Source organism: Pseudophryne corroboree, chromosome 8 (genome assembly GCF_028390025.1).
Source record: "Pseudophryne corroboree isolate aPseCor3 chromosome 8, aPseCor3.hap2, whole genome shotgun sequence".
NCBI lineage: Eukaryota > Metazoa > Chordata > Amphibia > Anura > Myobatrachidae > Pseudophryne > Pseudophryne corroboree.
In genome coordinates, this window is record NC_086451.1 from 74,549,981 (window position 1) to 74,562,911 (window position 12,931).

At 47.5% G+C, this 12,931-nt stretch overlaps 1 protein-coding gene across 1 annotated transcript in view; it reads right to left on the reverse strand.

Moving 5' to 3' along the window:
• The window catches only part of HMCN2 (hemicentin 2), a 491,624-nt gene that overhangs the window by 143,279 nt on the left and 335,414 nt on the right, over window positions 1-12,931 (reverse strand). The window contains exons 41-45 of the mRNA XM_063936681.1: window positions 6,679-6,854; window positions 6,091-6,187; window positions 4,177-4,296; window positions 3,213-3,368; window positions 20-301 (exon numbers count right to left, since the gene is read on the reverse strand). Of these exons, the coding sequence (XP_063792751.1) occupies window positions 20-301; window positions 3,213-3,368; window positions 4,177-4,296; window positions 6,091-6,187; window positions 6,679-6,854 (831 nt within the window). The remainder of the gene's footprint in view (window positions 1-19; window positions 302-3,212; window positions 3,369-4,176; window positions 4,297-6,090; window positions 6,188-6,678; window positions 6,855-12,931) is intronic.

The window sequence follows — 12,931 nt, forward strand, 5'->3', positions numbered from 1 at the left end:
AAGCTTCAGTACAACTTACTTTGCACCATGAGGTCATATTTAATGTCTGTCTGACCAGCTGCATTCACAGCCACGCAGACATAGCGACCTGAGTGGGTGGGTTGCACCCGGGGTATGCTGAGATGCTGCCCCTTGTTTTTTAAGATCAAGTCTGCTCCGGTCCCCAATGGAAAACCGTCTTTCAGCCAGGTCACAGATGGGATGGGCTTTCCACTGACCGCACATTCCAAGGTGACTTGGCTGCCTCGTGTCGATGTCACTTGTGTGGGGACATTGCTGCTCCCAGTTATTACTGGCCCGGCTGGTAAGAAGTCGAGGAAACAGAGGAGACAATTCACAAACCCGTACGTGGAACCGAGGAGACAAAAAGTGAAGAAAATAATAGATATATAGAAGTAAAAGTGGTAAACTGAATGAATGATAAGAAGAATATCAAACATGGAAACCACCAAAGATAGAAACGGTTGTTTAGTAGCCACCAAACTATAACTTCTAATACATGAACATCTTTTATGACATCCCGAGCCTACTATTACGCATTTTCAGGCCAAGATGGTGGCGCTCAGGGAGAATTCAAAATTCAACATTCAATGGGACCAAGAGACTCCTTGTTTGGTGGGTTAGTGGGACAGTTTTGCTCTAAGTGCAGAGATGAGATCTCATTATGTGGGTCAAGAAGATCTCTGGAATTCTCTACTTCTCCCCCTCATACGCTCCACATCTACAAAACTTCACTTCTTCACCAGACCCAGCCTAATCTCATCCTAACCCTCTGTTCATGCTCTCTATGTACCCCATCTGTGTCATCCATCTGTCTGCCCCTCCCCTTTAGAATGTAAGCTCTCAAGAGTAGGGCCCTCTTCCCTCATGTGCTTATCCTTTTCTTACTTTAATCTTTGCACCAAATCCCGCGGTTTTTTGCCACCCTGATACTTATTTCAGTGTCATCTGCTGATGTAGCCATGTTTATTCACCATGTACTCACTGGCATATTTATAATGGGTGCCCACACCCCACACACATTATTTGTAATACTTACCCTCCGCACAGTAGCAGAACTGCAGAAATCACTGGAAAAATGGTGCAGCGCCATTTTCCCGGTGTTGAGTGCATGCGCAGTTGGAAAATCACTAGGAAAATGGCCACTGCGCCATTCTCCCAGAGATCTACGCATGCGCTCTAGACTCTGGGACAGCACTAGGGTCCCCTAGGGACCCTAGTGCCCAGAGTCAAAGGGCTAGAGAGGCGGGGCTATGACAGAGCCTGCACACAGGTCTCGACCTCTCTAGATACGCCCCTGCCTGTACTTGTACTATATTGTCTTCAACTGTAAGTTACTGTCTTCCTGTTTTGAAGATTTGTTTATGTACTCTGTAATTGGGCACTGCAGATCCCTGGTGGTGCCATATAAGTAAAGAATAATCATTATCATCATCATCATAAAAAATTGTTGTTATTATTATTATTATTATTATTATTAAATGTCTATTTTTAATTCCTGTCAGTATACACCTATGGTCATGGATACATCACATCTTCAGAGCCTACTGGATTTTATGTCATTTGTACTTGTTTTGTGGTACTTTACACAATAAACAGTTTTTGAAAATAATAATAATAATAATAATAATATTGCCCCTTAGTATAATAATATAGTCTGAATAGACTCGTATACTAATATTGCCTCAATAATATATAAATTATTTTTGCCCCCTTCATATTGAAATAAGCACAGCCAGCATAATCCATAAGTGTGCTGTGCCTTGTTACTATGCTATACAGTAGATGGCCAAATAGCCTACGCAATGCATTTTGGGCAACCTCACGCTCACAATGCTAAACGTTCAAGATTCCGGCTGTCAGGATTCCAGTAGTGAAAATACTGACGTTGGAATCCCGACACCCCTCAGAACACCGACGCTGGAATTCAGACCAGGTCAGCATCCCGACACTGGAATATTGACAGCCAGGTTCCCAAAGGTAAGTATTGGCGGGAGCGTTAGGATTTGGCTGCAGTGTGGGGGGGGTTAAGATCAGGTGACACCCAGGGAGGTGGAGGTTATGGATAGGCTGCGGGGGAGGGGGGGGGGGCATTTGGATTAGGCTGTGGGGAGGATGGGGGGGTTAGACACTACCGGGGAGATTTAGGTTTAGGAACTAAGGGGGGAGGGTTAGCCTGTGTAAAAGGGGGGGGGGGGGGGGGGTTAGGTTTAGGCTGTGGTAAAGTAGGGTTAGGGTTAGGGGGGTGGTGGGGGAGGTAAAATACTTACCTCACCCCTATCGGTATTGTGACCGCTGGCACCCCATCCGTTGGAATCGCATACTAATCCCGCTCACAACCGACTCTTTTTTTAAGCATTTATACAGGTTTGTGAAACTGCAGCTTAAGCTATCTACTGTATATTTAGCACGTGAAACTAATGGAGATGGATATCTGCAGCACATTGTGTTTGAATATAGCTGTTTTTATTTTCTAGGGGTTTTTAAATCGCCCAAAAAACACGCTGAAAACCACCCACAGATGGCTGCCATGGGTTACAACACATCTGTGGACCATGGCCCTCATTCCGAGTTGATCGGTCGCAATGCGAATGTAGCAGAGTTACACACGCTAAGCCGCCGCCTACTGGGAGTGTATCTTAGCTTCTTAAAAGTGCGACCGAAGTAATCGCAATATTGCGATCACAAACCTCGTAGCAGTTTTGGAGTAGCTTCAGACTTACTCTGCCTGTGCGATCAGTTCAGTGCTTGTCGTTCCTGGTTGACGTCACAAACACACCCAGCGTTCGCCCAGGCACTCCCACCGTTTCTCCGGCCACTCCCGCGTTTTTTCCGGAAACGGTAGCGTTTTCAGCCACACGCCCCTAAAACGCCGTGCTTCCGCCCAGTAACACCCATTTCCTGTCAATCACATTACGATCGCCGGAGCGATGAAAAAGCCGTGAGTAAAATTACTTTCTTCATAGCAAAGTTACTTGGCGCAGTCGCAGTGCGAACATTGCGCATGCGTACTAAGCGGATTTTCATTGCGATGCGATGAAAAATACCGAGCGAACAACTCGGAATGAGGGCCCATGTTCTTAAATCAATCTTCAGAAAAAAAGGAAGAAGACAGCAAGAGGATTAGAAAACAATAATAAAAATATCCTACAAATACTGGGAGGGGTGGAACATGAAGTTATGAGTTGGAAGGAAGAACAAGGCTCTCTCACCATACACCTCCAGCCAGTAGTCCCGCTGACTGCTTCCAGCCTCATTACTGCACACACAGGTGTACTTTCCTTCATCTGACACCTGCACCTTACTGATCTGTAGCAGCCTTCCTCCTGCAGACACCAGAGGCAGATACTCGTCCGCGAGGGGGGATCCTGGAACAATGCAGCAAACATGTATTACCACTGGCACGCTCACGGGAGATTCTAACACCCAGCATTGATACTACAATCATTAAAGGCAAACTAACAACCATGGGGGTCATTCCGAGTTGATCGCTCGCTAGCTATTTTTTGCAGCGCTGCGAACAGATAGTCGCCGCCTATAGGGGAGTGTATGTTTGCTGTGCAAGTGTGAGATCGCATGTGCAGCCGAGCACTACAAAAAAGTTTTCTGCAGTTTCTGAGTAGTTCAGAACTTACTCAGCCGCTGCGATCACTTCAGCCTGTTCTTGCCCGGAATTGACGTCAGACACCCGCCCTGCAAACGCTTGAACACGCCTGCGTTTTTCCAAACACTCCCAGAAAACGGTCAGTTGACACCCACAAACACCATCTTCCTCTCAATCTCCTTGCGATCGGCTGTGGGAATGGATTCTTCGTAAAATCCATCATTCTGCAACGATCCGCTTTGCACCCGTACAACACGCCTGCGCATTGCGGTGCATACGCATGCGCAGTTCTGACCTGATCGCAGCGCAGCGAAAAAAACCTAGCGTGCGATCAGGTCAGAATAACCCCCCATAAGCACAGACCTGATATATTTACGAAGTTGTAGAGTAGGATCCATATACAGTATAACATCCTATACTATACTATATAAGTGCTATATGTATGTCAAGAATGTAATGCAGCCCCATGGTAATTGGGGGAATAATTTGCCACTGATCATTCTGTGAATTCTAATACACGTTTTGTTTTTTTTAAATACTATGTTATATATATCATCATAGTAATCACCTACCGTTCTTTACCCAGGTGAGTAGCGGGGGAGGGGACCCCTGGCATTCACAGGTAAAACTGATGGCGTGGCCCTCAATGACTGACATGGGGGGCTCAGGGGATGTTGGGAAATTAGGAGGCACTGAAAAACAGAAAATAAAAGAATTCAGCGGCTTACATGAAAATAATGAAGAAGATGAATGAAGGAGTGCAGACAATCTGCCAGCTCAGCATGAAATAGCTGCTGTTATATCATGCCCTTCACAAGTTCCATCCATTGGCTGTGAGGTTGGGAGAGAGAGAGAGAGAGAGAGAGAGAGAGAGAGAGAGAGAGAGAGAGAGAGAGTGTGTGTGTGTGTGTGTGTGTGTGTGTGTGTGTGTGTGTGTGTGTGTGTGTGTGTGTGTGTGTGTGTGTGTTTGCATTGCTATGGCAGGTAAATCTGATTGCAAATTGGTGCTGACCGGCTTACCATTTCCTCCTCCTCTCAAGCCACAGGCTATGAAGTTCTTTCACCTCATACTTACCCCCTTCCTGCCAACTGGAACCCATTCTCTACCACCTCTACCACTCTCTCTGTCTCTAGACACTTGCTCCCACCTCACCCACGACTTTAACCGCTCTCCACGGCTACTGTCACTTCCTTCTGTAAACATAAACTCATCTCTCCCATTCTTAAAAAAAACTGTCAAAATCCAGATCCTTTTAAACTACCACCCTATCACTCTATTCCAATTTGCATTCAAACTTAGAATGACTTGTCATTTTCCTTTCCTCACACTCCTCCTTTACCTGCTTCTTTCTTCATTCCACAGAAACTTCGCTACGGGATGCGGTCAAGATGCCGCCGGCCGGAATCCCGGCGGTCGAAATACCGACGCCGGAATCCCGACCGCCACAATCCCGACCGCCACAATCCCGACATATTCTCCCTCCGTGGGTGTCCACGACACCCATAGAGGGAGAATATAATAGTGTGCCGAGCGTAGCGAGGCACCGCGCCCGCAGCGCGGCGAGCGAAGTGAGCCCGCAAGGGGCTGCGTTCCGCTCGCCACCCCTGTCGGGATTGTGTGGTCGGGATTCCGGCGTCGGTATTTCGACCGCCGGGATTCCGGCCGGCGGCATTTAGTACTGATCCCTTCGCTACACCAAGGTCACCAATGTCCTTCTCTCCACTTACTCTAAGGGGACGATTTAATTAGCCACAGAACGTCACAGAAGGCTGATTCTGCTCGCCAGTGGCATCTCACATGTCTGTCCCTAATGGTCAGTTGTCCATTCTTGACCTGTTGGCTGCTTTCAATACTCTTCACCTCATTCAAATCCTCCACTCCTTTGGCCTCCATGACACTGCACTCTGATGACTGTTTACCCCGCTCTTCCTCTTCCTGTTACTAGTGATCCCCAAGTTTCAGTGCTTGGGCCCCTACTCTTCTATCTTTACACCTCATCCCCCATCAGAAGCAATGACCAATTCAGGTTAATAGCCACAATTACTACATATCTAGCATTTTGAACTGTTAGGATGAGTTGATTCCACTAGCACTGATGGTGCTCTCCTACAGTCAGTATAAAGCTGCCATCTGGTGGGAGTCTGGGAGGAGGAACTCTAAATACCAGGGGTTGTCCAAAGGTGTGAAATTAATTAGAACACCATGGGCCAAATGTAATAGAACAAGAATTTCAAAAAGTGAGAGATTTGGTAAGGGTTTGCATTTTTTTTTAAAGTGGCAATCATTTACACAGCAAGATCAACCTGGTTTTGCAGTGTAAATGATTACCACTTTAAAAAAAACCTGAAAAACCTTACCAAATCTCTCACTTTCTGAAACTCTCACTCTATTACATTTGGTCCCATATTTTTTAAATGGAGAACATCTACCTTTGAAAGAAAAATGAACATGTAATGATTTCTATGTATGTCCTGTAAGTCTTTACCCCAGATAATGACATTATAATGCTTCTCTGAACGGCCAGCATCATTGGAGGCCTCACAGGTGTATCTTCCAGCGTCCCGCAGCTGAGCCTGGTCAATCTATGGTGGGATGCAAAGTATACACATAAACAGAATTAGGTTTTATTGTTTTATACTGTGTGTTATGTTAACATTTGGTAAAACAGAGCTGAGTTCTGGTTGCCATAGAAATTTTGTCCACTAGGTGGCACTGTTTTTAAAAAAAATGGTCTATAAATATTTAATTTTCCCTCAGTATAGCAGGCAATACAGTTCCCATGTATAATAATAAATATTATATACTGTATGTGCAAATAATAATAAGGCTATTAGAGGGTTTTTTGATAGAAGTAAACTAAAACCACTGACAAACACGAGTATGTCAAATAATTGAGATTAAAGCACCCCTCTCTTAATACCTGCAGCTCTCCTGCTGTTGTGGAACTACTAAACTGAGACAGCATGCTGAGATTTGCAGTTCTAGAGATACATTTTGCAAAGCAGTGGCTCACTCGCTGCATTATGAATACTGTAGAAAAGACTAGGCACTGTATTGTATTGCTCTGACTGACCTGTAGGTAGCGCCCATTCTCTGCGACTCGAATCCCTGTCCTTTTCGGAAGGGGGTGTCCATCTTTCAGCCATGTGATAGTAGGCGGTGGGATGGCACTGCTCTGACATTCCAGGATAATAGGCTGATTGACAGTGACCGAAGCGTTGAACTCCTCTCCCAGGATACTCGGGGGCACTGAATAGGAAATCAAATGAATAAGTGTAAACCACGTGTACAACAGATAACGCCAACTGCTGGAAACAAACATTGAGAAACCGCTCCCTCCCAAAATGACCACAATGAGCACAGATTTATCCGGCTTGCTTGTAAATCAGAAGACGACCGCTAAGACCTGAGATCCTTCAGACCACATTTCTAGCCAGACATAGTCCAGAAGCAATCTGGTTACTGGACCTATACCTTGAACGCCACATATCGTCTTTTTCAGGGTCCAAATTGAACAGTGACCCCATCACTCTGGTGGAGAAACAGGACTGCCCCATTTATCGCCACTTTATGGCTTCTTAAATTCAGTATATACAAAAGTATTTGACCACACCTGTTAATTATTGGATTCAGGTGTTTCAATCAGACCCGTTGCCACAGGTGTATAAGATCAAGCAGGGCCGGCTCCAGGCCTACTAGCACCCTGAGCGAGAAAATGTGAAAGCGCCCCCCCCCCCTCCTTGCGCGCTCCTGGAAAAGTGGGTGTGGTCTCTGGAAAAGTGGGCGTGGCCTCGTAACTTCATATCACCAAACTATAAATAAATATATTTTCACACCCCCTCTACGCACACAATTAGCAGCCTTACACATAACAGCCACAGTAGTGTTCCTTACACATAATGTCTCCAGTATAGTGACAGATACACATAATGTGCAGTGCCAGATAGACATGATATGCAGTGCCAGCTACACATGACATGACCCCCAGCAGTGCCAGCTACACATGACATGCCCCCCAGCAGTGCCAGATACTTAAATGGCCACACAGTGCCAGATATGTCCCCACAGTTCCAGATACATAAATGACCCCACAGTGCAGATATGCCCCCACAGTGCCAGATACATAAATACCCCCACAGTGCCAGATACATAAATGCCCCCACATTGCAGATATGCCCCCACAGTGCCAAATACATAAATGCCCCCACAGTGCAGATATGCCCCCACAGTGTCAGATACATAAATGCCCCCACAATGCCAGATACATGCCCCCACAGTGCTGATATGCCCCCACAGTGCCAGATACATACATGCCCCCACAGTGCCAGATACATACATGCCCCCACAGTGCAGATATGCCCCCACAGTGCCAGATACATGCATGCCCCCACAGTGCCAGATACATACATGTCCCCACAGTGCAGATATGCCCCCACAGTGCAGATATGCCCCCACAGTGCAGCTATGCCCCCAAAGTGCTGCCAGATACACAAATGCCCCCACAGTAAATGCCAGATACACAAATGCCCCCACAGTGAATGCCAGATACACTAATGCCCCCACAGTGCTGCCAGATACACTAATGCCCCCACAGTGCTGCCAGATACACTAATGCCCCCACAGTGCTGCCAGATACAAAATTGCCCGCACAGTGCTGCCAGATACAAAAATGCCCCCAGTGGCAGATAACTGTATCCAAGTGCGGAGAGGAACGGGCGGTGCGCAGTGTTCAGAATGCTGAGGTATGGGAGCTTTGCTCCGGGGACCTCAGCTACATGCAGGCAGCAGGGGATCGAGCTACGGCAGCAGGGGATCGAGCTACGGCAGCAGGGACAAAGGACACCCATACCGCCCTCAACCCCTGGATCAGACTCACCCGTGCGTGACCCACCGCGATGTCTGCGGAGCTGCGGCTGCTCTCCGGCGCCGGTCATCTGAAATATGGCGCCGGTCCTCGAGCCAATCAGAGCTCGCGGCCCGACAGCCAATCAGGAGCCGCTGCTGCCGGGCCGTGAGCCCTGATTGGCTGATGGCCGGCACCATGTTTGAAATGGGCAGCCGCCCTTAAATAGCTGGCGCCCTGTTCGGCCGCTCCAGTGGAACGTGCCTGGAGCCGGCCCTGAGATCAAGCTCCTAGCCATGAAGTCTCCATTTGCAAACATTTGTGATACAAAATGGGTCGTTCTGAAGAGCTCAGTGACTTCAAGCATTGCACTGTGATAGGATGCCACCTTTGCAATAAGATAGTTCATGGAGAGCCTGACCTCCACACCCGCTCAGCCTGACATCTACACACAGTGCCCCCCTGCATCCACACTCACTGCTGGGGCTCTATATGTTGCCGGTTTGCACCACCCAGGCACTGCTGTCACCTGTGCCCCTCACCTTCAGCAGTCACTGGGTGCTCCCTGGGCTGCTCCGCTGCTCCTGCTGGCGTACTGGTCAATGTGGACTTGGGACCCCATGACACCTTGCCCACTGGAGCTCTGGTAGAGGCATTACCTGGCTGGTAAGACATATGGGTGATATCAATGGTCACTTCTATGCTGTAGTTAATGTTGGAGCTCCCTCTTGTGGCTCCTCTGGCTCACTGCATCGTCATTCCACCTATAACTGCTCTCTTTATTATACGATAATAACTGGCTGTATATTTGTTCTGGAATACGCTGCTGTGGCTGCTCCTTGGATTGGCGGCAATACCTGTTACCCACGGCTGCGAGATACTCCCTTCGTCTTAACTATCTATGCAGTCTGGCCCTGGTGCTACTCGTGGCCGCGATGCTATCTGGATGAATAATACCCCATGGTCGGCCTGACCGCCTCATGTGTCAATTTGCACTCTCTACCCTCACTACTCCTATCCCTTTTCTATTGCAACTTTACTGGAGAAGAAAGACCTTTTCCCTGCCTGCTTTCATTATGTCACAGAGGAACAAGAAGGCTCCCCAGGCTCCCACAAACTTTTTCAACAACAAATCTAAGGGTTCCCAGAGCCTGGTGCACTCTCCGGAGTCTCCTTCGTCCCCACGTTCTTCGGAGATGGCCATCGATCCTCAGATACAGGCAGTGATGTCTGGCCTCCTGGAGGACGTGCAAACAGCCTTCAAACAGGAACTGTCCAAAGCAGTCTTGGACTTCAAAACTGAGATTGCCTCGCTTGGAAACTGTACAGATGCTTTGGAGACTAAGACCGACGACTTATGTCGCTCGCAACTGCGTCTAGACCAAGAGCTCTCGAGACTCCACACTTAAGTTGAGATCCTGAAGGAGCGCCAAGAGGACCAAGGGAACCGATCCCGTCATAATAACCTGCAAATACGTAATGTGGCGGAGTCAGTCCAGAGCTCTACGTTGCCCTCCTTCTTGAAAGACCTTTTCCAGCATTTGGTCCCGGACTTGTCTGATGAAGATTGCCTCTTTGACAGGGCACACAGGGCCTTGTGAGCCAAACCTTCAACATTACAGCCTCCTCGGGAAATAATAGCCCGTCTCCATTATTATCGCTCGAAGGAAATAATAATTGCTTCCACCCGGGATTCCTCTGACATAGTCTTCCGGGGCATGCAATTGCAGATTTACCAGGACTTGGCGCCCTCGCCCATTCAAAAAAAGGCAGGACCTCCAACCGATTACTAGGCTTCTACGCCAACACCAAATCCGATACCGCTGGGGATTCCCCTTCCAGTTGCAGTTTTCTTTTAATGGCATCAATCATGCAATTAAGACCCTGGCACAAGGGCAAGAACTGATTCACAAGCTTGATCTTCTCCCAGCATCGTCGTCCTCTTCTGTAGAACCATTGGCTTCACCGAAATCACAACGACTCCGTCCGCCTCAGCCGGACTGGACAAGAGTGGCTCGCCGTGGGGACGAAGATGGTGCTCCCCCCGATCACCTGCCCCCCTTTCTCATATTGATTCCACTGTGCCATTACATCTATCTGCTGGAGGTTCCTCCTGGACTGAACTGACCGTCCTTTGTTCTCCGGACCTCCTTTGTTTCTTTTTATATGTTGCTTTTTTTATATGTTGCTTTGATATTTTGTTGTTAATGTTCTATATTCAATGACAATAGAATCTTTGACTGCTGAGGGCCCTCCGCGGAGTTGGCTGACCTTGTCTCTGCTCCGTGGACCCCCTTGGTTTATTTCAGGCACTTTGCATGATGGTTCTTCAGAAGCTCTACCCGTTATGTCTACCATTATACACTTTGCCTTTATGTTTCTGGTCACACGATGACTGGTCGTTGTGCTGTTTGGTCCTATGTTTTTTTTTTTAACCTACTATTTGGACCACATGTTGTTGCTACACTACTCCCTTTGATGTCCCCCTCCCCTATTCCCCCCCCCCCCTTTTTTTTTTTTTTTGCCTATCCCTTCCCCATCTTTCCTTTCCTGACACAGGTTTTCTCTCCGAGTTGTATACTTTTTTGGCCTCAGCATTTTGTTCTCGGTCAGGCCGCGCAGCACAGCCTGATATGTTGGTTCGTGCCACTACCCCCATGCTCCCTTCTTTGATTATTCTATTGATTGTGTTTTTCCTTTGTTTGGCGGTCCTGTTACGGGCCCCATTGCTAGAGGGTTTCTGCCCGAGTGGGCTTTTTCTCCTCTCTTCTTGCTCTTCCTTGTTTTCCTTCTGTGGCCTTCTTTTCCCTCAATTCCCTTTTCTCTCCTTGTTCTTGTGGTGAGTCCCGGGTGAGTCTTATTCTTTTATGGGTAGTTTGGGCTCGGGTGGCCTTTGTTTTTGTACCCACTTTTTTATGATTTTAAATAAGAGGTTGTTACTCCATCCACCATCCCCCTAAAGATATTATCCGTTAATGTAAACAGCCTCAATTCCCCCAAAAAACGGACGGTGCTCCTGGGCGCCTGTAGACGTGAGAAAGCTGATGTAGTTTTTCTCCAAGAAACTCACCTTACAGGCTCTCATACTCAACTTCGTGGTAGGCAATTTACACAAACTTTCTTCGCTTCAGCGGATTGTAAAAAACGTGGGGTAACAATTTTAATTAATCGTCATATTCCATTTACACATAGCAAAACTGTGGCGGATCCAGACGGTTGGTATTTGATGGTTATTGGTACCCTCCGTTCTGAGGATCAACCCCAGTTTTTCCACTCCCTTTTCCGTCACATAGGCAAGGTTGCACAGGGTCACATTGTATTGGGTGGAGATTTTAACACCATTCTTGACCCCCTATTAGATAGGACTGGTCCCCCCCTTGCCTCTAGAGCTTCACACACGCTTGCAGACTCCCTTAAATTTCACGACCTACGGGACTCGTGGCGCCTCTGCCACTCTGTCGCCAGGGATTATACTCACTATTCAGCCCCACACCAGCACTACACCCGGATCGATATGTTGCATGTGGGAATTACCCCTTTCACTTGGACTGACCATTCCGGTGTTTATATTTTCTTAGATCTCTATCATTCTGCACACACTGTTCGCAAATGGCGATTCGATGAATCCCTGTTGCTTAATCCGTCAGTTTCCATGGAAATACAAGTGGCGATAGAACAATATTTCACTGAGAATATTACCCCTAACGTCTCTTCTGGTATTATTTGGGAGGCTCATAAGGCCACCTTGAGGGGTCTTCTTATGGCACGGACCTCCTTGCTTCACAAAAACGCGGCGCAGGAGATACACTTGTTAGAATCTCAAATAGCTACCCTAACCACCCAGAATAAACTAACTCCCTTCCCTGCTTTACTTGCCCAAATGACTAACTTACAAAGCCAACTGAACGCGCTTTTGTCTTGTCGTGCGGCTCTCATTCTTAGAAAATTAAATCAGAAATTCTATGACAAGGTGGACAAATAAGAATTTACTTACCGATAATTCTATTTCTCGGAGTCCGTAGTGGATGCTGGGGTTCCTGAAAGGACCATGGGGAATAGCGGCTCCGCAGGAGACAGGGCACAAAAAGTAAAGCTTTCCGATCAGGTGGTGTGCACTGGCTCCTCCCCCTATGACCCTCCTCCAAGCCTCAGTTAGGTACTGTGCCCGGACGAGCGTACACAATAAGGGAGGAATTTTGAATCCCGGGTAAGACTCATACCAGCCACACCAATCACACCGTACAACTTGTGATCTAAACCCAGTTAACAGTATGATAACAGAGGAGCCTCTGAAAGATGGCTCCCTACAACAATAACCCGAATTAGTTAACAATAACTATGTACAATTATTGCAGATAATCCGCACTTGGGATGGGCGCCCAGCATCCACTACGGACTCCGAGAAATAGAATTATCGGTAAGTAAATTCTTATTTTCTCTATCGTCCTAGTGGATGCTGGGGTTCCTGAAAGGACCATGGGGA